The sequence below is a fragment of the Salminus brasiliensis genome, chromosome 2 (genome assembly GCF_030463535.1).
Source record: "Salminus brasiliensis chromosome 2, fSalBra1.hap2, whole genome shotgun sequence".
Classification (NCBI taxonomy): domain Eukaryota; kingdom Metazoa; phylum Chordata; class Actinopteri; order Characiformes; family Bryconidae; genus Salminus; species Salminus brasiliensis.
In genome coordinates this window covers 26,107,391-26,132,378 of record NC_132879.1, presented here as the reverse complement: position 1 = coordinate 26,132,378, position 24,988 = coordinate 26,107,391, and the positions used below count along the sequence as shown (strand labels likewise).

Sequence of the window (24,988 nt, the reverse complement as noted above, 5' to 3'; positions counted from 1 at the left end):
TCATTTTGTGTAGTAGCACAAGCGGAAGGAAGAAGTCTGTTTGTACCAACTAATTGAAGTCCAAGCTGGATAAAGTGTGAAGTATCTAGATTTAGAGATGTAATCTGCAGCAGAAAGCTTTTGATTCACGCCTTACTTATGTAACCGGAAGCTGCACAGCCAGTCTGCAGAGCATGGTCTAATAGTCTGCAGTGCTAAAAATGTTTTTCTCTTTACAGGTTTCTGCTTTGGACCAGGAGATCATTGAGGTGGATCCTGACACCAAGGAGATGCTCAAGCTTCTGGTATGTTGAATTTCTATTAGAAAAAAAGAAGAATTTGCTGTGAACCCCTGTATCGAATGTGACTATGGTGTCTGGTTGCCAGGTCATTGATACTACAGGGAGAATGAGCTGAAAGTCTTTCCCGTGTTTGCTAGACAACGTGTTCTTGACAAACCCTGTATCTTTCAGACATTCGTTTCTCAGTTTAGGACGTGGATACATGTGTTTCAGTTACATGTGTTTGAAGCCAGTGTTTATTAATGGTTCTTGGACTAAATTTAAAGAAGGCGGGGGGGGACTCAGATATTTAGGTTTTGGCTCTAGATTGGGCATTGTTGCTGAATTGTTTTTGACTGCTATTTAGTGACATGTTTTGAAAGATCCAAGTCTCAACCCAACCTTCTGTCTGTTCCTCTTCTAGGATTTTGGCAATCTGTCCAACCTGCAGGTCACCCAGCCAACAGTTGGCATGAACTTCAAGACTCCACGAGGAGTCTAGACGTTTGTAATATATCTCGTAATAAAACTGTGGAAAATTTGAATAATGAACGTGTCTTTTTGAATGAATGCTGTTAGTTATGTAACCTAATAAATGCCTAGTTAGTTATGGTCTGATCTGAGTGGAAATGAGTGTGTATAACAGAGTAGACATCTCGCGCTTGAAAGAGCTGAGCAGTCTAGCCAGATGCTGTGCAACACGGAGAAAAGGTTTTGGTAATTATTTCTTTTGGGGCCTTTATTTCCAGTTACAGTCCCGTTAGGCCATCATGGGTTTGGTTGTTACCCTTATAGTTAATGCTGTGTTAACCCTGTGTGGTTGAACTGAGCCAGAACTCACTCAAATTGAGCTCCATTCATCTTTGCTATTGTACTGAAACTTGATGGCATTTATTAAATGTTGCCCACACCAGCAGACACTTCAAGCTTTATCAACATTTTCTTTTGCTCATTTTTTTGTGATTTAGAGGCTCTTTCTTTTCTTGTTTTGGTGATTTTATTATTATTTTATTTCCCCCCTCCAGTCATGCAAGTATATTTTCATCTCTTATTTATTTGCTGCTTCTGTTATTTTAATTGCTGCACTATATGGACAAAAGTATTGGGACACCTGCTCATTTGTTGTATTTTAAAAAGTGAATCCTGCTTTTGTCTCTACTGTCCATGGAAGGCTTCCTACTAGATTTTAGAATTGATTGCGTACTACAAAAGCGTTAGTAAGGGCCAGGTCGCCACCTACGTCATTAACTCCCCCAATTTGACCCAAAAGTATTACTGTATGATGGAATACTGTCATTCCACAAACCTATTCTACTGCTCTACAGACTGCACTAAATTATATCCCATGAAATTCGACTTGTATAACTGCTGGCTACAGATAACAGACTTGCCTGTTTTACATAACCTTCAGGTGTACATCATGTTAGTCTCACCGATCTCTAAAAAAGAAATCCAGACACTGTCTAGTACTGAATTTGGTTACTTTGCAGCCTTCATAAAAGAACGTAATCTGTACTGTGGAGCAAGTGAGACTAAGGTTTTTTAATACGACCTTGCTCTCTCTTAGTGCATTACAAACGGAGCACTAACAGAATCAAATGGGTTTTGCATAAAGCAAAATAGTGGACCATACAACAGTGCTAAAAAATGTTGTTTTTTTTTCTGGAAAATAGTTCACTTGAAAAACTTTATGGCATTCACATCATGACTTCCTTTGTTATTAAGTACTTTAGCACAGCACTAACGTTTCAGAGAAGTTCAAACTTTGAAAGCTTCCAGAGGGGGTCTGTCTTATTAGAATCCATAGCCTTCAGAATGAATAAACTTCAGTTACATATATTTTACTTCTCAATTCGGATTTGTTCCGGACATGTTCAGAGCTGAAATGAAAAAAAAAAAGATATGGCCTGGCTGGAGGCTCTGGGGACTAAACGGAGAACATGGCTTGCTCACAGCTACTACACTTTAGTCAGTGTTGATTTTTGAGAAAACTTTGATGTTCTGTTGTGGAGAACAGAAGGGAAGTAAGGCTGTGGGATGCTTTGAATGTTAAATTGTTGCACTCCTGATTAAATGTGTCCCAAAATACTTTTGGATAGAAGTCATTCCGTTTCCAATATGTCTTTGCATTAGAAGCTCTTAGAAGCTCTCTCTCAAAACTTCTTCAGTGTGCTAAGCATTCATGGTTGCAGGACTGGAGGAGTGTCGAAACTCTGACATTAGCATCCACAGTGGGGTTCTAATGGGGTTTTACATGTTAAGAAGTAACACAATAGCTGCCTTGGGTACACTGTATTCTTACATAATGCAGAGGTTCATATTATTTAATAATAGTTATAATAATTCTGTTCATGGCAATGGGTTTGGAGGACCCACTTGGTAGTCTGCATTTTTGATCAGTGCCAACTCCCAACACAGGGAGAGACATGGGGCACATTCAATCTCAAATGTGCACTGTGTTGCTATGGTTTCCGGATTGATCAACATGTATCCTAAAAACGGTGCAAACTGGTGTGCAACTAGATCTGAGGACTATTTTCTCTAATTTGGTTGGCGCGTCAGCGGTGTTACCCAATCAGCAGCAAGAGGCAGAACACACACTGCATTCTAATAAAGTCCACTTGAGGCCGCTAAAGTTCGGCGTACACAATAGTGAATTCAAAGGACACGCTTTACACAGGTTTTGCCCTATTGGAGAACCACTGGCATTGAAATCAGATCATGCCACTGTACTTCCGGAACCAATGAGAGTGTGACACTACTTGGGGATCAATCATAAAACCCCTCAAAAAGCAACCAGAATGCTCTCTGCTGAATACGGTTTGTTTGTCTTGTGTCGATAGCGTACTGTAGCACTGTTTTTTTTATTTACCACTATTATCAAATTGAGCAATCCAAACACACAGATATCATCAGCTGTAAAGCCCCTGCTGTTTAGACCGCTGAAAGTGCTGACAGGCCAGGTGAAAAAGGAATCCATTAATTTACAATTTTATTAAACCTGTCGATGAAAAACACAGACATAAAGAGATGCTATTCTGTCAATGTTGGGAAGAACAGTCAGCATGGCTAAAGTGAGAGATCAGGAGCTTTTGGTGCAAAAATTCATCACTATTATTGCAAAAATGTTCGATAAATTTCATCACCGTCACACTAGTCCATACAGAGCAGCACTGTTCGATGTAATGAGAAAGGGGAAGAGATGACAACCGAATAAAAAAGAACTAATGGCAATAATAGTTAATTAGAATCATATAATAATTACAAAAGAAATAAAAACATCTCTAAACGGACAAAACACAATCACCTCAATAATAAGACGAAATTCGGTCACTGTCACAACATCAGAGTTTCTTCACTTTTTTTTTCTTTTAAATGAATTAAATATCGTTTTTAAAAATATTTCACCATCTATTTATACTCGTTTTTATTGCGAAAATAGGCGACTGGACTAACTGTGGTGATGAGAGGTTGAGTCGGACAGTGGAAGAGTGGCGTTGGTACTGAGAGAGAGAGAGAGAGAGAGAGAGAGAGAGAGAGAGCTGCAGTGTGTGCGGGGGATGCAGTACCCTCCTTCAGCCACAGGGGGCGAGAAGTCAGTCTCACATTCCATCAACCTCCTGCAGCAACAGCTGTGTCACTGTAGCTGTGTGTCTCCATGGGAGCAAAGCTCCTCCTTTCAGCCAAGCTGCAGTTCAGTCTTGCAGTGGAGCAGATGTCGGTTTGGAGCTCTGTACACTGGGAATTAGCTTTGAACGAAACGTAGAAGGGAAAACTTTGTTTTTTGTTTGTTTGTTGTTGTTTTTTTACACGTCCTCAGCCGGAGACGTTCAGGAATGAAAGGGGTTCAGGTAGACCCAGGACAGGTTTGGGTTGCCAGAAATGTGAAAGTGCTTGCTGACAAAAACAGAAAGAACCGTTTTCATTGTACAACAGTAGAGGAAGCATATATGTGGCAGCAGGGTCAGGAATGCTTAGAGTGTCAACAACAGCGGGCAGCTCTTGCCGTCGACGGCTCTGGCTTCAACCTGTTTTAAAAAAATGAGTGAAATGAAAGAAACTAACGAAGAAGAAGAATCTCACCAGATGAGTAAAATGCTTGTCCGTTTTCGCCATCAGTCCCTCCATGTTTTCACTAGCTCGTCACCAATAAATCTTTAAAAACAAGCAGTCTGTAGAAGTCTCATACCTTGTTCATCTTACACACTCTCTCTTGTTTTGTTTTTGTAATCCAGAGGCAGAAGGTGTGTCCCCCCCCCTCTGCTGTCTTGGAGACTCCTTGTTGTCTGCAGGGGCCTGGAAAGTGGCATGCAGCTCTGGGTGAGTGTAAGCTGTAAGGTGGTTGGATTTCGAGGGGGTCAGGGAGGGTTGTAAACAGTTCTGTGGCAGAACCTTGGCTCAGGGGGCTCTGTCTCTGCGTTGGGGGGAGGGGGTTAGAGGAGGAGAGAGAGAGGACAGGGATAGAGCACAGAGGGACTCAGGTGGGCTTCCTGTTGCACATTACTTCTTCCATGAGAAACAGTAATAGCAGTAACACTGACACGCACGTTGACATTTCGAAACCTAGATCCGTTCCACTGGCTCACGTCACACACTGACAGTGTAAGGCAGTGATGCCGATCCTTGAGATTCCTCAAAGTGTTTGGAGGCAATTGGAGGTCAAACATTGGAATACTGAGGCCAGCAAACAATAATAATGAGGGTAATCCAGGACGCATGTCAACAATTCCAGGACATTCAAGAAAGCTTCGCACAAGGCACTGTGCATGCCTTTCAGAAGATACTCACAAACATAAGACACAAATACAGCTGAAGCATGTAAACTTCTTCAGGTTCTCTGTTTCGCTGCTCAGTTTGACGGTCAATTCCGTTTTACCACACTGTAACCCTGAAAGATCCTGCCTTCATGTTGTGTCTGTAATGCTTCTCGTGCTGTCTTCTTGCCATTCAGCATCACCCACCCTAATCATCCAGGTCTTGCTGTTATAAATAAGGGCGATGAAGAAAGAAACATTTTCCTAGTTAATTGTCAGCACCAGCTAAGCGTGTGTCTCTGTGTGTGTGCGTACAGGAGTGACAAACAGTGTATAATGAATGCAGTTTTCAAGCTTTAAGAACCTAAAGACCAACAGTCTTAAATTAGCCCACATACATCCCTCCTTCAAGCTTCATTCCCCCTCTCTCTCTTTTCACCTCTTATTCTTCCCCTCCCAGACTGAGAGCAGGGTGCAGTCCTGGAGGCTGCCACTAGGGAATGAGTGTCTGAGGGGAAGGTGCTACGAGTTGAGCCAGGGGTGGTTCAGGCAGTCTCTTGCAGAGGCCCGTTTTTCTGGAACCATCTCCAGCATGGGCAGCAGGAAGTGCGTGAAGTGGCCAGCATCCTCAGGTGACCAGCCATACTTCTCCACCAGCACGTCAAACAGGGACCACGGTTTCAGCTTAGTGATGTGCCGCAACTCGCCTACAGAGGAGAGAGAAAACCAGAGTTGGTGCTGGACGAACGTTAGACATAAGACATGTGGAACTGGATTCATTCAATATTCTTTTTCAGGATTTGTGCTGATTGCTAATACACAGATGTTGGACTGCGTATATCTCCGCTGTCATGCAGAAACCTTGTAGTTACATTTTTGCTGTTTTTGGATTTGTGATGTAAAGTGAATCTGGTTGGTCAAAATTTTAGAAGATAATTTGAGAAAAGGGTCATTGGAATGCTCGAAATTGACTTGGAATAAACTCTTCTTACATTGACTTCCATTTAAATATGCCACTTTGGAGATACAAGGGTTTTTTTCCATGTTAGCAAGATAATATTTTACTCTTTAAATAGCAAATGTCTCATTACATACATCATTGTCTGAGATACAGCAAGGCTTGTGCTGATTGTAATATCATGACAATTACTACAAGGTTTTGTCATGGTTTGCGATGCTTTCATAATATTGCATGTACAAAAACAAAACACATATACACTAAACATACATGTAATGTTCTAAATCTCATTTTTAAAAGCAATCATTTGTTGGTTTTTATACATTTCTTCATCCCCACTGACTTTCTGAATAATGACACAGCATCCTGCATTTCTTTCTGAAATCCCATTTTGTTCCTAAAAGTATATTTTTGGTTTCCCCCAGATTTTTTTACCAGCTGGTTGACCTTTGGCACTTCAGATATCACTCCATTATGAAAGGATAGCACGGCACCTTGCAGCTGTGAAGGTTTTCAGACCAATGACAAGCTGTAAAACATCTAATAAAGCATGGACAGAATAGTGGGAGCTTGTGAAACCAGAGCTGCTCTGTGTATCTAAAACATTTAAGATCACTGTTAAAAATTGCTGCTTTTTTGACTAAAATACACGGACAGTATTTAAGTGTCCTTGATAACAATATAGTGTGGATTGAATAATTGTGTAATACCTCATTGTTAAACAGCATTTATCTAGATACTACTAAAGAAGTACACAACTGATGTTGGCACCAGTAAAGTATCACCACATTTATTTCCTTTGAGGTGTAGCATTCAGAGTAGTTGTAAGCCTCACAACAAGAAATAGTTCTCAAAACATTCTGGAGTTCCCTTTCCCTGTATATTTTAGTGTGTTATCAGTTGCGTCTGTATTAGAAGAGGAGACTGTACAGAGCAGAGGTGCTCCTCTGTGGTTCCCAACCCAGTGGTAACAACTAGGAACCTCTCAAACTAAAAGAGCACTGCAGGCACCTAGACAGATGACGCAGTTCTATGAAAGTATTCAGAATAGAACCTCACGCTTGCTTACATATAGATCTCCCAGCTGACTCCCTGGCAATGAAGTGGCTAGAGATATCTAGTGCTGTAGTAATGGCATTTTAATCACTGAAAACAGAGCACACATCCATGTTTTGGCTAAATCTCAAATACCCTAAATCCCTATATACTGAACCACATAAAATTACATAAATGTAATACAACTACAATGTCTGCATGCAGATAGCACTATACATTTCAGATTTGGACACGATTAATAAATGCAAAAACTGTTCTATTACAAATATATATATATATATATATATATATATATATATATCGATCTATTTAGATGTAGAGTGTCATTCTGTGACTTGTAGAGTACACTACATAGTCGTAGTAGTGTGTAATTTGCCTCAAATTCCTTCCTTCTTTGTATTGTTTTGATGATTCTCTGTAATCGGTACTATCAACCAATACGAGGCAAGCATGATGATGCAAGCATTTTCATCTCTGTGTCGATAGAAATATTTTTAAAAACAGAGGAAAGGAAAGGTTTAAACTGTGGACGTCCTTAGGTACAGATTTTAAGTCACTTTGTTTTGTAGCCAATGTCCCGTGCAATTAATGGTATATACTGTATCGGCTCCTTTAGGAGAGCAAGAAGAGAGTGTAGTTCCTGTGGACCTGAAGACATGGAGCTCCATTACCTTTCTTTGAGAAGAACTCACGGCTGTATTTTCCTGCAGCGACGACTTTACGTGGGACTTTCCCCAGCAGCTCCATAATCAGAGCGATGTGGTCTGACCACCGTACACACACGCCATACACATACAAAGACAGAAACAAAACACGCACACAGACATCAGTAAAACATGCACACACACTCGTGCAGGAGGACGAGTAGATGCATGGCAGCCAAACTCATGCACAGACAGGGCAGACCTGCTACTCCTAAAGTTGGCCTGCAGGTACATATTTCTGTGATTGTTCCGTGAATTTCTGTGCTCTGTATCCCAGTCTGACCTAGGAAGCTCTGAAAGTAGTGAAGGAGTTTGGTTTAATAATGAAATGGTTTAATAATGATTCTCAATTGTCTGCCTGTCTGTACTGAGCAGGACTGTGCATGTATCCGCCCTCCCTGAGTGCTCCTACAGCTACCTCTCCGGTTGAAGAATTCCCGGGAATATTTTCCAGAGAGAGCAAAGTGTCGTGGAATACAGCCCAAGAGCTCTATGATGTGGGCTATGTGATCTACAGAGCAGAGAGAGAGGGAGGGCGAGAGAAGAAGGATAAGGTGTCACCAGGAGAAGAGTGCAGGGAGGTGGGAAAGGAATGAGGTTGGGAAAAGAGGAGGAGAGGAGGAGCAGAAAGGGATTTCAGAAGAGACAGAGAGAACAAAGAGAGAAAATCTAATGTTAGTGACACCCTCGGTGGTGAAGTATAGTGACAAATGTAGATAAACAGGAAATTCAGACACAGAACCTCTCAATGCTCCACGATTGGCTGAATTTAAAGAAGCCACTGGCTGTTTTATGGATTGTTTTTGTCGCTCGTTGAGTCATGTTCTCCAATGCCATAACAGAATTAGACCTGTGTGGCCTGAGGTGGTGGTGTGAGTGTGACAGTGAGAGAAGAAGAGTGACTTAGTGAATGAGTGAGAGGAGACCGGCAAAATGATGGGTCTGTGCAGCCAGAGGGGTATATGAGTGGGCAGGAATTAATGAGCTATCTTAAGTGTCAATTTAGGAGGCATGAGACTGGAGCGTTTCTGTTTGTTTTCATTTGCTGCTTTAGAGGAAAAGACAGGCACATCATCACTGTTTGGCAAAAACCTCATATCTCCAAAATGGTAACTTTACAGGAAAATAAAAAAGAACTTCTTAGCTTTCAATGAAGTCAATTTAACCAGATATGTAATTTGGGTATTTCTGAGATAACAGGTTTTTGTGTGACAGCGATGCTATATGCATGTTGTTCCAGAAGAGTGAGGGTGCGAGATTGAACTGAAGATGACTCTGGAGACTAGGAGGATGAGTGAGACTGGAAGAATGAAGTCATGGCTATGGAGGAACTGACAGATAGACTTAGTGTAGTAGGGTGAATGGGTAGGCTACACTGAGCTTAGTAACTGAACACCAAATATAAAGTCCAAAAGTACAGACCTAAAGATTACCAACATTGCTATAGATTGATTGTAAGTTATATGTTACAAATATATACAGCAGGGTTATAAATTTATGGACAGTGATACATTTTTTTTTGGGTAATTATGCCTCTAAACGCCACCTCCACCATGTGTTTGAAGTATTGAATTTTTGATGTAATTCAAGGATTTTAAGAAAAATACTATATCAACTGTTTAGGAATTACAACCTTTTTTGACTTTGTCCTTCCGTTTTTATAATTATAATTATAAGGAGTATTTTCAAATCTGCAATCTGGAACCCTTGAACATCACCAACTGCTGCATTTCTGTTTTTGAAATGCTTTGCCAGGCCTTTATGGTAGCTGCCTTTTTTCTTCAGTACGTGCTGTTCAATTAGGCTGAGGTCAGGTACCTGACTCAGCCATTTACGTAGATTCCATTCCTTTGTCTTAAGAAGCTCTTAGGTTGCTTTTACAGTAATGAGTCATTATTGTACTGTGAAGTGCCGTCCATCAGTTTTGCAGCATTTGAGAGAATCTGGGCAGAAAACATAGTTCTACATACTTCAGAATTAATCCTGCTACTTTTATCATCATACTAACATATGCTTCAGATCATAAACCCTTCCTTTTCCTCTTCTTAACTTTATAAACATTATAAAGACATTATAAAAAGTTTACCAAGTAAAGAATTCTGAGATCATCTACTTGAAGACAGCTGTCTTCCAGGCCTTTTGGTGTTGCTGAGTTTCCTAAAGCATTCTGTTTTAGGAATGCATCAATTGTTAATTTGGCCACTACTAAAATTTCTGATATCTTTCTTGTCCAATTACTTTTGAGCCTGTCAAAATGGAGGGATTTATAATTTAATTCATCTAATCTACTCTAATCTCCCATAATCTAATTCCAATTCCTAAACGGTTAATGCAATACTTTCCATCTTGATTACTTCATTTTAAACCCATTGTGGTGGTGTACAGAGACAAATCCTGTTGCTGGCCAAATATTTATGGACCCGTCTGTACATTCCAAAACTTTTACTTTTTTTTAGGATATGAGTGAACGCTAGAGTAGCTATGCACTTAATAATGCAGCAGTACAGTACATCCTATAGGATCAAATTATTGTAAATGGAATTGTTTAACTGTATCATCTACCTTCATCACGTGAGTAGTCCTCTCCTGAGTGGGGCTCAAACAAGTAGTCTCCTGTGGCCAGCTCAAATGCCTGAAGGGAAACAAACAGGACCACGGATCAGGTTATTATTGGATATGGTCGATGACTGATATAAACAGCAATCTAACCACTCTAAGTCAGGGGTTCTCCAAACAGTCACCAGGAATCTACAATATTTTTTACTCCATTTCAACTCTTGGGGTTTGAGCAAAATTGTGAGTTCTTGAGGACAATTTTGAGAACCACTTCTTTAAGTAGAGATTGCACTGTATCATTATTTTAGGTAGCAATACTGAAACTTTGATTCTGTTTCAGTATTCATTTTTTTAATGACTAAGCTTTAAAGTAAGTGATTATTAATTGAAGCACTTCACTCCCACACTACTCAAAACACTCTATTCTAACTACACTCTGCAATGTGTGAGGTTGTTCTATTTCAGGGCAGAGTTGTTGTCTACTGTCTCTTTATGGCAGTGAGCAACCACACAATGCTGTAAAGTGAAGGATTTAGTTTAGTTTAGCTCTAACAACTGCAAAAATGTGAGAAATCATAACCACTTTTATTCTCCAGAATGTCAGAGGAATTGTCTTGGCATATATGATATTAATCATCACAAACGCACAATACAGCAAGGTGCACAAAGAAACAGAAGCAGGTAACATTAAGAGTTAAGAGACAGTTGTTTTATAACTACTCGGAAACGGGTTACATTATCTTGTCAGCTGGTAATTATCCACAAGACTCCACAAGACGCCTGAATGCTTAGAAGCAGCATAATTATGGTAATTTCTAGATGACTTGACAGTGGCTTTGCTAATTAACATGTGCAAAGGCCCAGTGAAAGACAGAGCATCAGATCATTCACTCTTTGGACTGTTCCAGTGACTGACAGTAAAATATCTGTGGGTGGTTTTGCTGCACTGATCAACATTTATAGGGCTGATACTGCCTGACACAAATAACTGCCTGACGCAAATATGGTACAGGAGTAAGGATGAACAAGCCCAATTTCAGAGCAAAGCGCTTACCATACACGCAGTGCTCCAAATGTCTGCAGGAGTGCTGTAACCTGCACCAATCAGAACCTCAATGGAGCGGTACTGCCGGGTCTGAATGTCTTCTGTGAAATGCTTGTGCTGAAACAGAAGAGGAACCTGTTCTTTTCCACTGCTTTATTTGAACAAAAACACAGGCCAATTAAATGCATGTCGGTTTGACATGTTAATACTTTCTTTAAAAAGTGCAGATCGTCAATTACACAGAAGTATTTGCATTAATTACCCTAACCAATTAACATTACATTTAATGTTAAATGTATAAAGATTGGTGTCATGGTTCTTTTTAAAAGTGCACCAGGAAGAGGAATGCAACAGAAGCTGAAAATAAACACTGCAGCTCACATTTTTACGGCACCCCCGATTAATCCTGGAAGCTGCTGAATGAACTAGAAAACTACAAAACAATTCCAGATTGATCATGGCCATCTATTTTAGGTTGTCTTACCACCCAGCAGGCATTTCCCAGGTCTGCTATTTTCACTCTGAGTGTGTCAGCATTGCGAGGGTCCAAAGGATTCACCAGCAGATCAGCTGCTCGTGCCTTAGCTGGATAGATGAACACAGAACTGTTAGCATGGCTATTAGCAGAGCAGTACAGTAATGTGATTCAAGAAGGGTCTTTGGAAAATTAACAGACAATAACTTGCAGCACCAGCGTCAAATTAAATAAATGAAACACAGTCTTATGTCTATGGGGCTGTTTTGCTGCTTTTTAGCTGTTGTAGCGAACTTGTTCCGAACCATGAGATTCAAAAGGCAGTGTTTTTCCCAACGATGGCTTTTGTATACCATTATACTCCTTCTAGCTATCTATGCAATATAATGGAACTTCTCCGTTGCAACAAAAATCGAGGTTACTTTAAACTAATTTCGGTAATACGTTGAAACACTGTGAAACAGCAGGAGAGAGTAGAAATAAATGCATGTTAATGAAAATAAGCAGAACAGGAGTAGGAGGATGTGCTACAAAATTATATAAACATGCATTGCAAAAAACAATCATGGAGTGGGTGGATGGGAGAGTGTAGCTGGCCAGGGGTTGTCTGCCAGAGCAGTTTATCACTATATAAACTATATAAGTATTATATGAAATTTACAAATGCACCACTGGAGCTTAACTCGCCTGCTCTTCACACAGACCAAAAGGCACTCCAGTCCACTTTAACCCTGATGATACTTAATATGTTATGACCTGAAAACTACTATAGTGAGTGGTATGTCTTTCAGTCATTTTAATGCCTCTGTAGTGAATCTCTGACTCACCTTTGGGTGTGTCCCCCGTACTGGATGATGAGACAGTGCGGCTGCGGTCAGCATTGGGGCTTAGTGGCGGCTCTCCTTCGTCTGGCTCACACTCTCCTGGTTCAGGGTCCAGGGGCAGCTCAGGGAATCGCGGGGCAGTGCCTCGGTGTCTCGCCCCATTAGTGAGCACCACCGTCTCACCGTTAAACAGCTCATAGGAAGCGTCAGACGCGTCCCGATCAGTGGTGCTGATCTCAGACTCCACCAGGGGGCAGAGCAAAGGTGAGCGGTTGGGAGAGGGCACTGGGGGCAGAGGGATCGACACGTGATCGTGGTCTTTTGTGGCCAGGATCACATGACCATTGGTTTTCGGAGCATCATTGTGGCCCTCTGTAGAGTTCCTAAGCTCTTGTCCTTCATCCTCTGCCTCATCATCTTCTTCGTCATCTTCGTCGTCATCGTCATCCTCTTCCTCATCATCATCTTCTTCTTCTCCTCTTCTTTCTTTTTCTTCTTCTTCTTCTTCTTCTTCTTCTTCTTCTTTGGGTTGCTCAGGCTGCTTCTCCTTTGTGCACTCATCTGCCTTTGGCTCCAGCTTGTCATCAGAAGATACAGCTTTGGGCTCATCCTCAGCTCTCTGTTTCTCTGCCTGTCCTGCATCAGCCTCCTGCTCAGCTGCAGCTTTCTCCTCCTCTTCCTCTTCTTCTTCTTCTGTTTCTTCTTGCTCCTCCTCCCCATCCTCCTCCTCATTCGCAGGGTTGCCCTGCTCATGTGGAGGCGTGCTGTTCTCTCTTTCAGTTGGGGGATCTTCATTGTCCGGACTGACATGCCTGTTGGGAGCCACTTCACAGTCCTCTTCTTCCTCCTGCTGCTGTTGCTCTGGAGGTGCTGCACCTAAGAGAAAAAAACAGAGAGAGAAAGAAAGAGAGAGATAAAATTACAAAATATAAATAAATTAATAAGTCATTCCCTTTATGTGTGACTGTGTTTGTACATGTGTGTTTGCACACTGCCACACTGCGGGGGTGGAGAGGAGGCTGGAGGCTTGCCTGTCTCTGCACTAACCGACTTTAGCATCTCTCACACGCTCTCTCTTTTACTTTATCTCTCTCTCTCGCTCTCTCTCTTCATTCATTTCTAGCCCATTCTCACTGAACTTGAACAGGTCTAATGCTGCAATACGACAGATCAGAACAGAATAGAGGGCAGAAAGTAACAGAATGAAGTAGAACAGAACAGAATGTCTGAATTGAGCCCCTTCTAGAATCCTCTGAGCTGCTCTGCCTGCAGCTGCTGACCCACTTGTGCTAAAATCTCTTTGCGCTGGAGGAGGGAAAGGCCCATGCGATGGTACTGATAACCATGATGCACACACAGTAAAAAAAATGACACATAAGGGGAAATAGCAATGCAGTGTATGGCCCTCTAAAAGACAGACAGCTTAAACGATTGTGGGTTTTCCGGAGGACTAGATGTTATCAACATTTCGTTATCTAAAAATAGGAAGGGGTCTACTTTTATCTCATTAATATCAAACAACATCAATCAAAGCCATTTGAAAAGAACAAATGCAAATATATTTAATCAGAATAGACTTACAAGTGTGGTTGGTCAGTCGGACAGGTCTTTCCCTCTCTCCCTCTCCCTCTTCCTCTTCCTCTACCTCCTCATCGTCATCATCCTCATCTTCGCTATCTCCGAGGGCTAGCGTGGGCCCCGGTGGTGGGTTTAAGCCTTCATTGGCCTTCTGTCTCTCAGCCTCCCTCTCCAATGCCTCGATCTCCAGCATGCGTCTCTCCAGCAGTTCCGCCTGCCGCTTCTGCTTCTTCTTCAGCTTCTTCTTCTTGTTCTTGGAGATCTTCCCCACCTGCAGGGGGCGCCACATGGACACACACTCATGATCCAAGCTTTGCACACTTCTTCATTTGTCCAGGTGGAATACAAGCTTTTATTATCAATGGACTAATTCATCAGCAGTTAGTTTGAATTACTTAGGGCTGGGTTGGTCAGGATACTTACCGGTTTGAGCTGGGGAGCAGTGCTGACTGTAGAGGAGAGAGGAAAAACAAACAAATTAACACGTCATACAGTACATCTTTATAGCAGGAACACATGAGCACACAGCTGAAGCTTTTACTCTTATTGTGAGCTACTCTATAAGATTTAGAAGATCCCATAAGACTCTCTTTCTGAGTGCAAGTTGAGGCAGGATTTAATGGAACTAGGAAAAGTCTGTCCTGTCTCTCTGTCCCAGTTCCATATTAATGCTGTTTGCTATTTCTGATGCCAGGCTCTCGTCATCTCCTCACTCAATCATGTAGTCAGGCCCTGCTGGAGGCCACACAGGCAGCTCAGCTATAACCAGCCTGTCCTTACAGACTGGCCCTAAAAGGGACCAAGATCCGTTCCATCAGTTCCACAAAGGTCATGGACTCTTCTTGCAAGGGTTCTGTATGGGCGTGTGAATACGATGCAGTCTCACTTTGTATTATTCCTGGAGTAATATCACCTGTGACCTGTGCCTGGGTCATCTTCGGATTACTTACTCTTGCCTTCCAACAAAGGTAAGAGGGAAGTAACAGAGTGGTAATGTAATTGTAAACAAATAATTGGGTGCTTTCCACATGTGGAAAAAAGTCCATTATCAGCTGTATGGATCCACTGTAAATTTACTGTAATAACTGGGTAATGTTACTTTATTTCTACAGCCCAATTACGGAAAGCTATGTTTAGCTGCACTATAGCTATGTGAGAACAAAGCAGACAGTAAAGCCAGAGAAAAACTAAACTGCTTAGCTTGACTTCACATAATTCTTTGTAATCTGTAGACGTTTAATAGGAACAACTGAAGATTGCCACCCTCCTTGTAACAATCAGGTAAAAGATTATCACCTCATGCATCAAGCTGAAAAGCTTTTCAATAGTAGTTTTAAGCAAATACATTCATTTTTGACATTTATATTTACCAAAATAAGAAGTGTTTGTCAGCAGTCTAGTGTTTGTCAGTGTGGAGCCTAGCACCTCCTGTTCTAAACTAAAGAAGCACACATCAGATACCACACATGTCCCGGCTGATCGACTGCCTCAGGGGTCAGTGATAAATCATGCTAATTACATTTCCAAACTATTCCTTTAAGATATGTTCAAATGAGTTAAGTTTGGGTTAAGTGTGGGTTATAGCATGTTATCCTCACAATAAAGATTAGGTTTGAATTTATTTTAGGTACTTGTTATTTTATCCAAGATGGTGTACATATTCATGCTTCCCAGTAAGACTAGTTACACTTATATAGTTTGGCACATTGGTTAAAGTCTTCATCTTCTTAGGATATCCTCTGTTTTTGACTGTCACGAGTACTAATGGCATAAATCATATATTGATTTTAAAGCTTATTGTTCGTTACTGGAGTAGTCCACTAAATAGCGCTCTTTGAAATCAGTGTTCATGTAGTGTTATCATAAATTTAAACGAAAATTAAAAATAAGTCTCACACTGTTTATGATAAGCTGTAAAAAGCTGTGTGAACTGGGACTTACCCACCAAAAGATATGTCAGTTGCCACAAAATATTTAAGTAGGCACTCAACTATTAAAGCTACTGTTAGCCTTAATAGTTTACAATTCTTCTATATGTCCAATTTTGTGGACACCCCTTCTAATGAATGCATTCAGCGACTTTAATTGGCCCACTGCTGACACAGATGTGCAAATGCACACACACACACACACACACACACACACACACACAGAAACAACTTGTTTAGTTCTTTTAGAGAAGTGCTGCCAATAGAATAGGACACTTTGGAGCAGATAGTCATGAACATATTGCTATAATGTCAGGCGTGGGCTAGAGGGGAATAAAGCTTTCAGCATTGAGCTGTGGAGCAGTGAAACAGTGTTCTCCGGAATGCTCATGCTCCAACCAATACTTCCCACTAAATGCAATCAATTCCCCACAGCAATGCTCCAAAATCAAGTAAAAAGCCTTCCAGGGGCAGTAGAGACAAAGCAAGCATTTTTTATACCCACGAACAATGAATGAGCAGGTGTCCCAATACTTTTGTCCATATAGTGCATTTGAGTTTATAGTTTCCTAGTATCCCTATTGCATATATAGATTATATCTAGTACAGACATATGTTCGTATGTCGTACAACCACTTGCCACAAGTACATAATAACAAACACACAAACTCAGTCATAGGTCTCCCTGCACTCTTACTTTCAGTATTAATATTCCTCCTACATGGTGTAGGTGTGCATACAATTGAACAATAGTTCATGGCAGTATGATCATATTCCCTTATAATGTTACACTCTTCACACGTATTGTTTTAGAAATAAGTAGAATCTCAAACTAATTCAATATTCTGCAATATTTTACATATCTGTGCTATCATAGTACTCTGGCTGGAAGTGGTAGTTAAAACAAAGAAGACCTATAGAAAAGTGAAGCTTATCATGCTGTACACTGTCTTTTTTATACAACAGATCAAAATAAATGGTGCTATTGTATACTACAGCATTTTCTCATTTTCTTCAAAGAGTTTTTAAAAACTGCTGGGCTTTCCATTGCTTTGGTAAACCTAAAATGCTAGTGCAGTCGGCTATATACACACAAGGCAGCAGTTACAAAGGACTTATCTGCCTATATAGTATATCTATACACTGTACCCCCTGTCTCTGATTCAAATTAAGCAAATCAAGACAATTGTGCTTTTTTGCCCTTTCTTTCTACTGTTCTCTCTCTGGCTTATTAACAAGTGATACTTGACTAATGAGGGGTATCCCGATGCAGCTATTAATACTATGGCCCACACATGGAGAACATCATTACCTTCCAGTGTGAATTGATTTCAGTTACACCCACTCAGCCTTATTGAGTTCACAATGTTATGAGCTGAGCTTTAAGCTTTAACATTTACATAACTATTAGAATAATGATGACCTCTTGTCTCCTGTGACCTTAGCATTGTTTTTACATGCGGACGGTGTGTGTAATGTGAGTATATGAAAACATGGAACAGTTTACATAAGCTAATATAACAAGCAATATGAAAATTTGAAAAACTGATGTATAAATTATTAATGAATAAACATACAAATGGGCAGAAAGAGAGAACAGAAGATGACAGGACAGAGAAGAATCAATAACAGAATAGATGGATGTAGTGGAAGATGATGAAAAGAATACCTGCAGATCCAGAAGGCGGGGGCGCTCCTGCTTTCTGCCACTCTGTGGCCTCCACAGCCATACGCCTGACAAAGGCATCATCCACACACATCAGGATGTTTTCCGGCTTGATGTCTGTGTGGATGATCTTGCACTTAGTGTGGAGGTAGTCCAGACCCTGCAAGACCTGCCAATCAAATACACAATATGTATGTCACTTTATATTTGTAACCATACATCACTCTAAATGATGTAACTGCTTCTCTCACTGTTACTGCACTCAGACTTCCTAATATGAATAAGAGAAATGGTTAGTTTAAATATAGCTGTGTATCGCTAAGAAGGATTCCAAGTTGCATGTTACAATTAGTGTCCTTAATGTTTAAATGAATTGTTGATTACTGGGTTATTAAAAAGGGCTATACAAATAAAATAAAATAACTATTTGTATTATTATTTAATGCTATGTTTCACTTTTACCTTGAAATTACCTTTAATTTTTATTAAAATATACACTAATTAAAATACACTTTCATAAATATAAGTTAGAATAATGTAATTCTTTAAAAAATCTCATTAGGAATTTCCTTCTTATAAACTGAAACAAATTCTAAGTACAATTAGTATTTAAAAAAATATATGTCCTTAAATATTTTCTTAACCCTACAAGAGCTTTACATTTATACTGTATAGGTTAGACTGTATAGGTGAGAAGGTCAGCTCCTAAAACAATCAGTTTAAATAGCTAAATTACTAGAGTGAATGTCTAATTTAGCAAGATTTAAAGTGAAACAAGCATTTCAATCCTGTTTGATTCTGGTTTTCCTCCTTTTTGCATGAATTTAACTGAATAATGGAAAATGATGAATAATTCTGACACTGTTTATAAGCTTTAAAATGCAGCATAAAAAGTTACATAACAAAGGATCACATAAGAAAATGCTGAAGAGTAAGGAGATTTTGATGACATTTTAGTGTTTATGTATATGTTAACTTATGTTTCTTTGAGGTGTAAAACACAAAATATTTGAAAGTATAAAAAGTGTGTATATAATGTGTGATCAAATACCTGTCTAATGATGCTCTTCACACAAGGTAAAGGCAGGCCCTGATAATTGGATTTGATGATCCACTTCAACAGATGGTGGCCGAGGACCTCAAACACCATACACACATCTGAGAGTATGAGTTACAGGGAATAATACAATTACTGCATTTGAGCTGGAAACACACGCACACACCCGCACACACACACAGTGAGAAGGATACGAATCCCGTTGATCCCAGAGATCTTAAAGTCATCAATCAGCTGAACCACCATGTCTTTATTAGGGTCACTGGGGTCACTCTCACGTACCTAAAAGGCAGAGAAGACAGATGGATGAGCGCACAGTTGCCACACACTCTCTGCAATGGATTAAATGAATTACATTAATGAATGTAGTTCATTGACCAGTGTCAAAGCAGAGTATAAATGAATGGATGCAGTAACAGTGGACAATACTGCAGTGCCAGAGGCATTTTCACTCACACATCGGAGCAGTTTGATCTCGTCCAGTGCTGTTTCTGTATAGTGTTGCGCACTCTTCACCACCTTCATCGCCACAAAACGTTTCCCTCTGTGGATACAATACATACACTCACATAAGATCACTGTACACTCAGGCTGTAACTGGTGATGAAGTGTGACTATTGGACCGAGCCAGTGAGTGTGTGTGTGTGTGTGTGTATATATGTGTGTGTAAGTGTGAGTGTGTGTCCGTGTCCATATGGGGCTTTTGGCTTCAGACTGACCCACATGGCAACCAGAATGAAACTGCCTGTGGTTACGACTGTACAACACATTCTATATTCCCTTACTACCACTACTAATAGTGACACACACTTTACAGCCATTGCACAGTAGTACAGTGGATTTCAACCTCTACATTTAACCAGTCCATGGCAGTGAACCCACACCCAGAGAGCTCACAGCCAGAACAGTGAGCAGTCACCTCTGCGTCCAAAGGAGCACTGAGGGTTAGATGCCTTGCTCAAGGGCACCTCAGCCATGAATGTTGAAGGAGAAGAAAGTGCTGTTCCTTCACTTCCCCCACCTCCTGCTGGCCCAGGAACACCTTCTGATCCCAAGCCCACTTCTCTAACCTTTAGGCTACGGTTGAGTTTTGAATGTTTCTGGGTGGCCATGGGTTATATGCGCCTACCAGGTGAACAGGGGGACAGATGCTGGTGAGGTGACTACCTGCAGCACTAGAACAGAACTGCAGCAAAGTGCTGAGTGTGAGTTTCCAGGCTGCCATATGAGCCTTTTGCCTAATTGAGAGAGAAGCAGATCTACAAACAGATACAGGAACCGAAACGTGACACTAAGACACTGATACTGCCATATACCAACCTGTTGGTCAAGAGTGCAGGTAAGTTACAGAGTTGTGTGTGTGTGTGTATGCGTGCACACATATGTATGTATGCCAGGGTGTCAGTTTTTTTTTTTTTGTGCGTGCAGTTGCCATGGAGACTCACTGGATATCCCAGCATAGCCAGACGGTAGAGAAGTGGCCCCAGCCCAGCTTACGGATCACATGGTATCTCCCATTAAACAAGTCCCCAATCTTTACTGGATGGTACCCTCCTGAAGAAAAAGAGAGACAGAGAAATAGATATAAGCCTGTTTGACACAAGCATACGGATTTTAATATTCAGCATTCTTTTTGAGTATCTGTGAGTACGAGTGGGTGATATGGCAGACGTCATGATATTTAGAGATAAATATATATATATCATGACGTCTGCCATATCACCCATTCGTACTCATATATATATATATATATAAGATCACTTATATATATATGCCACAGTAGTGTCAGATTTGTGAATGTTTATAAAAAAAGCATTATTGTATATGTATTATAAATTATACTTGGTACCTTTTATATAATTACATTTTTTGGTAAATAAAAAACAAATATTTATACAGATTTTATACAGAATGTATATTATCATTATTCATATTAATTTTTGAATACAGAAAACTCTAAATTCAATGACTGATGTTAATAAGGAGACCTGTTGTTGATCAGTGTTCTGGCGTATTACTCTGTACAAACTAGTGGGGCTATTTTGTGGTACGGGCCATAGGCTGTTTAAGGGGTTAAGTACTGAGGAGAAAAACAAGACATGTAAAATGAGAATTAAATGGCATGGAGAAGGTTGACAAGAAACAGAAATGAAAGGTGAGAGCAGTGGCAGTATATTGTCCGGATAGATACAAGAAAATCTTACTAAATCTACACAGCAACTTGTATTAGCAGAAAAGAATGGAGCTCTTCTTCAGTCAGATGAAAAAAAACTCAAAAAAACATTTGCCTTTACACAATACACTGTATGTCCAAATGTTTGTGGACACCCCTTCTAATAAATGCATTCAGCTACTATAAGTTGCACCCGTTGCTGACACAGATGTGCAATTTGCACACACACAGCTTCTCTAGTCTGTGTAGCGACATACTGCCCACAGAATAGGACTCTGGAACAGATAAACATGAACCTACTGGCATTATGCCTTATGCCAGGTAAGGGCCAGAGGGACATTGAGCTGTGGAGCAATAGAACTGTGTTCTCTGGAATGAGAGTTGAAGAGTTAGCGGTGACAAGGGTGACAAGAGTTAGCGGTGACAAGGGGTGGTGATCAAATCCACATTAGTGCTCCAAAAATATAGTAGAAAGTCTTCCCTGGACAGTAAAGACAGTTACTCCAACAAAAGCAGGACACACTCTTTTTAGAGTGTTTCAGAAGAAACAATAAAAGAGCAGATGTCCCAATACTTTTGTCCATACAGTGTATAAAGAGCTGCTGGCATATAATTAAAAATATCATTTGCTCTTTCTCTCTCTCCCTTTCCCTTCCCTTCTGCTTCTGTGGCTTCCTCCCTTCGTACTTCCAACCTCCATCCTAATTCACTTTGTCATAAGTGTCGCACCAGCAGGCAGATTTATAGTTTTGGCAGCAGACCTCAAGGTTGTTCTCAAAGAGAAAAGGCAAGAAAGAGAAATAAAAACTTGGGCTGCACTGATACAGTAATCATGGGCCAATGCCAGTTTTTGGTATTGGTCATGTACATACAAGGCTGACCCAAAGCATACTGATCTGGTCATCTGTCTGCCACCAAAACAGCTCACTTTACAAGACATATGAAGATGCCCTGTGGTTTCTGTCACCAATATGTTAGCACTGGATCTTTGATGTAACTCTCATCAGCCGTGGATCCAGCGCATCCCGCAAGTGCACGTGTACCCGGCCATCCAAGTGCTTTATCTCTCAGCTTGTCCAGAAAAATGTGTCTAAATGTGTTCCAACAGTAGAGGGAACTCTGGAGCAAGAAATGCCAATTTTGCATAGTGTTGCTTTAATGTCGAAATTGGGTTGAAATATCTGTATTAGTATTACAAAGAAATATAACATTTGTAGAGGGTATTAAAGGCAGAAAAGTAGTTTCTTGCATGGAAAGGGAAATATGAGGGATAAAGGCCCAATGATCTCCTGAAATGGAAGGCAGCTAGGACCTGCTTCTTGCAATACCAAAAACATACACCAATATCACTATGTGTAGACAGAGCAGAAACAAGCTAGTCAACCACCACTTAGCTGGTTAGCTGTTGTCTGTTTCCTGTTCTGCAGGTGCCACAAAGTCCCTGAAGGTTTATTATTAACTTATTCAATAGTATTGACTTACAATTGAGTAGCTATGAAATGTGTTTGGCAAGTGAATCTCCGCTAGTGCATTTAAGATGGTTTGCATGTACCCAAGCGTCAAACCTTAACACTAATATTGGGAATGCTTTCCAAGTTCACTGTCAATGAAAACACAGTGTGTCTTTCTTAACATGTTGATTTATCCATTGAAGTCTGGAGCTATACCAGTGCTGACACACATTTGCTTACTAGTTAGCCTGATTTCCTCACTGGGGAGAAAACAATAAACAGAAAGCAAAACTTGCTCAAAGGGATTATATAACACCACAAACGGAAGAGAGAGAGACAGGAAGCTGGTACCTTTGCAGTAGTCTGCGGGGTCCTCCTGCTCCTCATCATCAGAGCCCAAAATCTCCTCCTCTGGCTCTGGGGGTGCAACTGGTTCAGGTGGAGGGGGTGGAGGGGGAGGGGGTGGGGGTACGGTTGGGACTTTCTGCTGCGTCTCAGGCCTGTTCAGTAAGAAAAAAGGAGAGAGAGAGAGAGAGAAAGAGAGAAAGAGAGAGAGGGAGTTAGAGGAAGGAACAAACCATTTATCATCAAAACCTTCAACTGGTGCCGCTATGACTTGGTAAATATGCTGTGTTGATGGTGATACAAATAGAGCACATTGCTGGACGGCATGTTCATACTGTTACTACAGATTTGATGCTTTATACATTTAGTTTATGAAGAGATGTTTAATGAGTCAGACAGATGGATAAGTAAAGACAACAAGGGTTGAGAACGAGAAATTACTGGTCTCACTTCTCTCTTCTCTCACCATAATCATGAGTGAGGGGCGCACTGCATGTTGTCATACCACCACCTTGTAATTCCAAAATTCCAACCTTATAGAAGAAGGATAAACTTTCTTCCCTTTAATGTTAATGTAATTTAATGTAACTTTAAAGTTATGAAGTGCATATAACTTTATGTCAAGTGTTTAGGACTGTTTTTATTACATTACAGTTCCTCACACAATATAAAGGGCTTCTGATGCAAAATAATAACATGTTTCATACAATAGATGATTTGTCCATATGTCCATATGTCCATATGTAAACACAAGGACATAAATTGATGATAAACTGGCCAACAAAGGGATGTTCTGCAGACCCATATCAGTACTAGACGTAAATCAGGATCCCAAACAAAATATAAAACTGACATATCTCACAATACTGTGATACCTGAAGCCTGCAAACAGGGTCATGGTACACACAAAACAATCTGGAATCTGATGGAAATTTCATGGTAAGAGGCCAAAATAGGTTTAACCCTGCTTTCTATAATGCACTACGACATGTTTAGGCACACAGGCATGATTTGAATAAACCTACACATTTTTAAAACCATAATGTAATACCTATACATTTGAAAGCTTAATGTGATAACCCTATACATTTAAAAGCTTAATGTGATAACCCTATAACCCTATACATTTAAAAGCTCATTGTGATTAACCTGTACATTTAAAAGCTTAATGCCATTGTTTGACTGCACTGCAGAGCACATACAGAAATCTGTATCATGATGAAGTATCTAAAATGGCCAAAAGAACCAGGGGCTATGAATGGAATAAACACAAAGGCTTTTCTGCAAGCGTTCTGCAATCCAATATCAGCACTATATCAGCACCAACAGACGCATTACGAAATCCCAAACAAAATATCGAAACCGATATATGCCACAAAACTGTGACACCTGATATATTAAATAAGAGGAACAGCGGTATTAAGACGAAAAACAACCAGGACAAGAACACACACGCACACACTGCAAGTGATCTGTGAGACATTTGCGGTCAAAGAGAATGAGAGAATGCCTTCCAGTGGGTTGCCATAGAAACTAGCGAGGAGAATCCGTCTGGCGAAGGGTTAATTTTCCCAGAACCAAACACAAAGAACCACAGTCACACTGGCAACTGGCATTCCAGCAGTTTCAGAAAACACATCCACACACAGGACTGCATGTTTACTAAGGGAGTCCCGTTAGAGAGAGCGCCTTGAGAGCAATGTGCTTTGGTGTCCATCTCGTCTGCACCCAGCTTTCCAGCAGGGCAACGAAATCCATGCATGAAGGCAGCTGAAAAAGAGCACTGTGTTTTATAAGCAACACACAAAAGACGTGTATGTATGTAGCATATGTAGCATATCTGTGCAGGCTGACTGTATCCAGGATAACCAAGTAAACAACTAAATATACACACCAATTCTCTCTCACTTACTCACACACTCACTCACACAGTCCTTGTCAAGAGAGTCATAACAAAATAATCACTATAATTCTCCTACCATTCCTCACATTTAAAAATTCCAAAAGGCCAGCATTCTCTCCTACGACCACACACACACACACATACACTTCTGATTGCAAACATTGCTATGTTCAAGATCATTCATTTGATAATATACGGGAGTAATATGTTCACTATAGATGATGCAATATGAGGACAGAATGCTGGTACTGGAGC

At 40.5% G+C, this 24,988-nt stretch overlaps 2 protein-coding genes and 1 non-coding gene across 6 annotated transcripts in view; 2 read left to right on the top strand and 1 right to left on the bottom strand.

The window, feature by feature from the left end:
- Positions 1–808, top strand: part of LOC140548993 (small ribosomal subunit protein eS17) — a 351,034-nt gene extending 350,226 nt beyond the window's left edge. For both annotated transcript variants that reach the window (XM_072672174.1, XM_072672173.1), the window contains exons 4-5: positions 219–284; positions 685–808. In XM_072672174.1, coding sequence (XP_072528275.1) covers positions 219–284; positions 685–762 — 144 coding nt within the window. In that variant the 3' untranslated portion in view covers positions 763–808. The remainder of the gene's footprint in view (positions 1–218; positions 285–684) is intronic.
- Positions 330–455, top strand: LOC140550486 (small nucleolar RNA SNORA71). The gene has a single exon (XR_011979181.1). It is a non-coding gene; the product is annotated as a small nucleolar RNA SNORA71 (small nucleolar RNA).
- A 2,427-nt stretch (positions 809–3,235) lies between the features above and the next one.
- Positions 3,236–24,988, bottom strand: part of srpk2 (SRSF protein kinase 2) — a 59,831-nt gene continuing 38,078 nt past the window's right edge. For 2 of the 3 annotated variants that reach the window (XM_072672102.1, XM_072672117.1), the window contains 14 exons: positions 22,837–22,985; positions 20,307–20,415; positions 19,318–19,405; positions 19,056–19,143; positions 18,856–18,962; positions 17,808–17,973; positions 14,634–14,659; positions 14,214–14,481; positions 12,636–13,508; positions 11,818–11,918; positions 11,343–11,450; positions 10,295–10,364; positions 8,151–8,243; positions 3,236–5,721 (listed from right to left, as the gene is read on the bottom strand). In XM_072672102.1, coding sequence (XP_072528203.1) covers positions 5,537–5,721; positions 8,151–8,243; positions 10,295–10,364; positions 11,343–11,450; positions 11,818–11,918; positions 12,636–13,508; positions 14,214–14,481; positions 14,634–14,659; positions 17,808–17,973; positions 18,856–18,962; positions 19,056–19,143; positions 19,318–19,405; positions 20,307–20,415; positions 22,837–22,985 — 2,431 coding nt within the window. In that variant the 3' untranslated portion in view covers positions 3,236–5,536. Of the gene's footprint in view, positions 5,722–7,699; positions 7,793–8,150; positions 8,244–10,294; positions 10,365–11,342; positions 11,451–11,817; positions 11,919–12,635; positions 13,509–14,213; positions 14,482–14,633; positions 14,660–17,807; positions 17,974–18,855; positions 18,963–19,055; positions 19,144–19,317; positions 19,406–20,306; positions 20,416–22,836; positions 22,986–24,988 lie in introns of all 3 variants that reach the window. The other variant, XM_072672109.1, reaches the window with a different exon arrangement.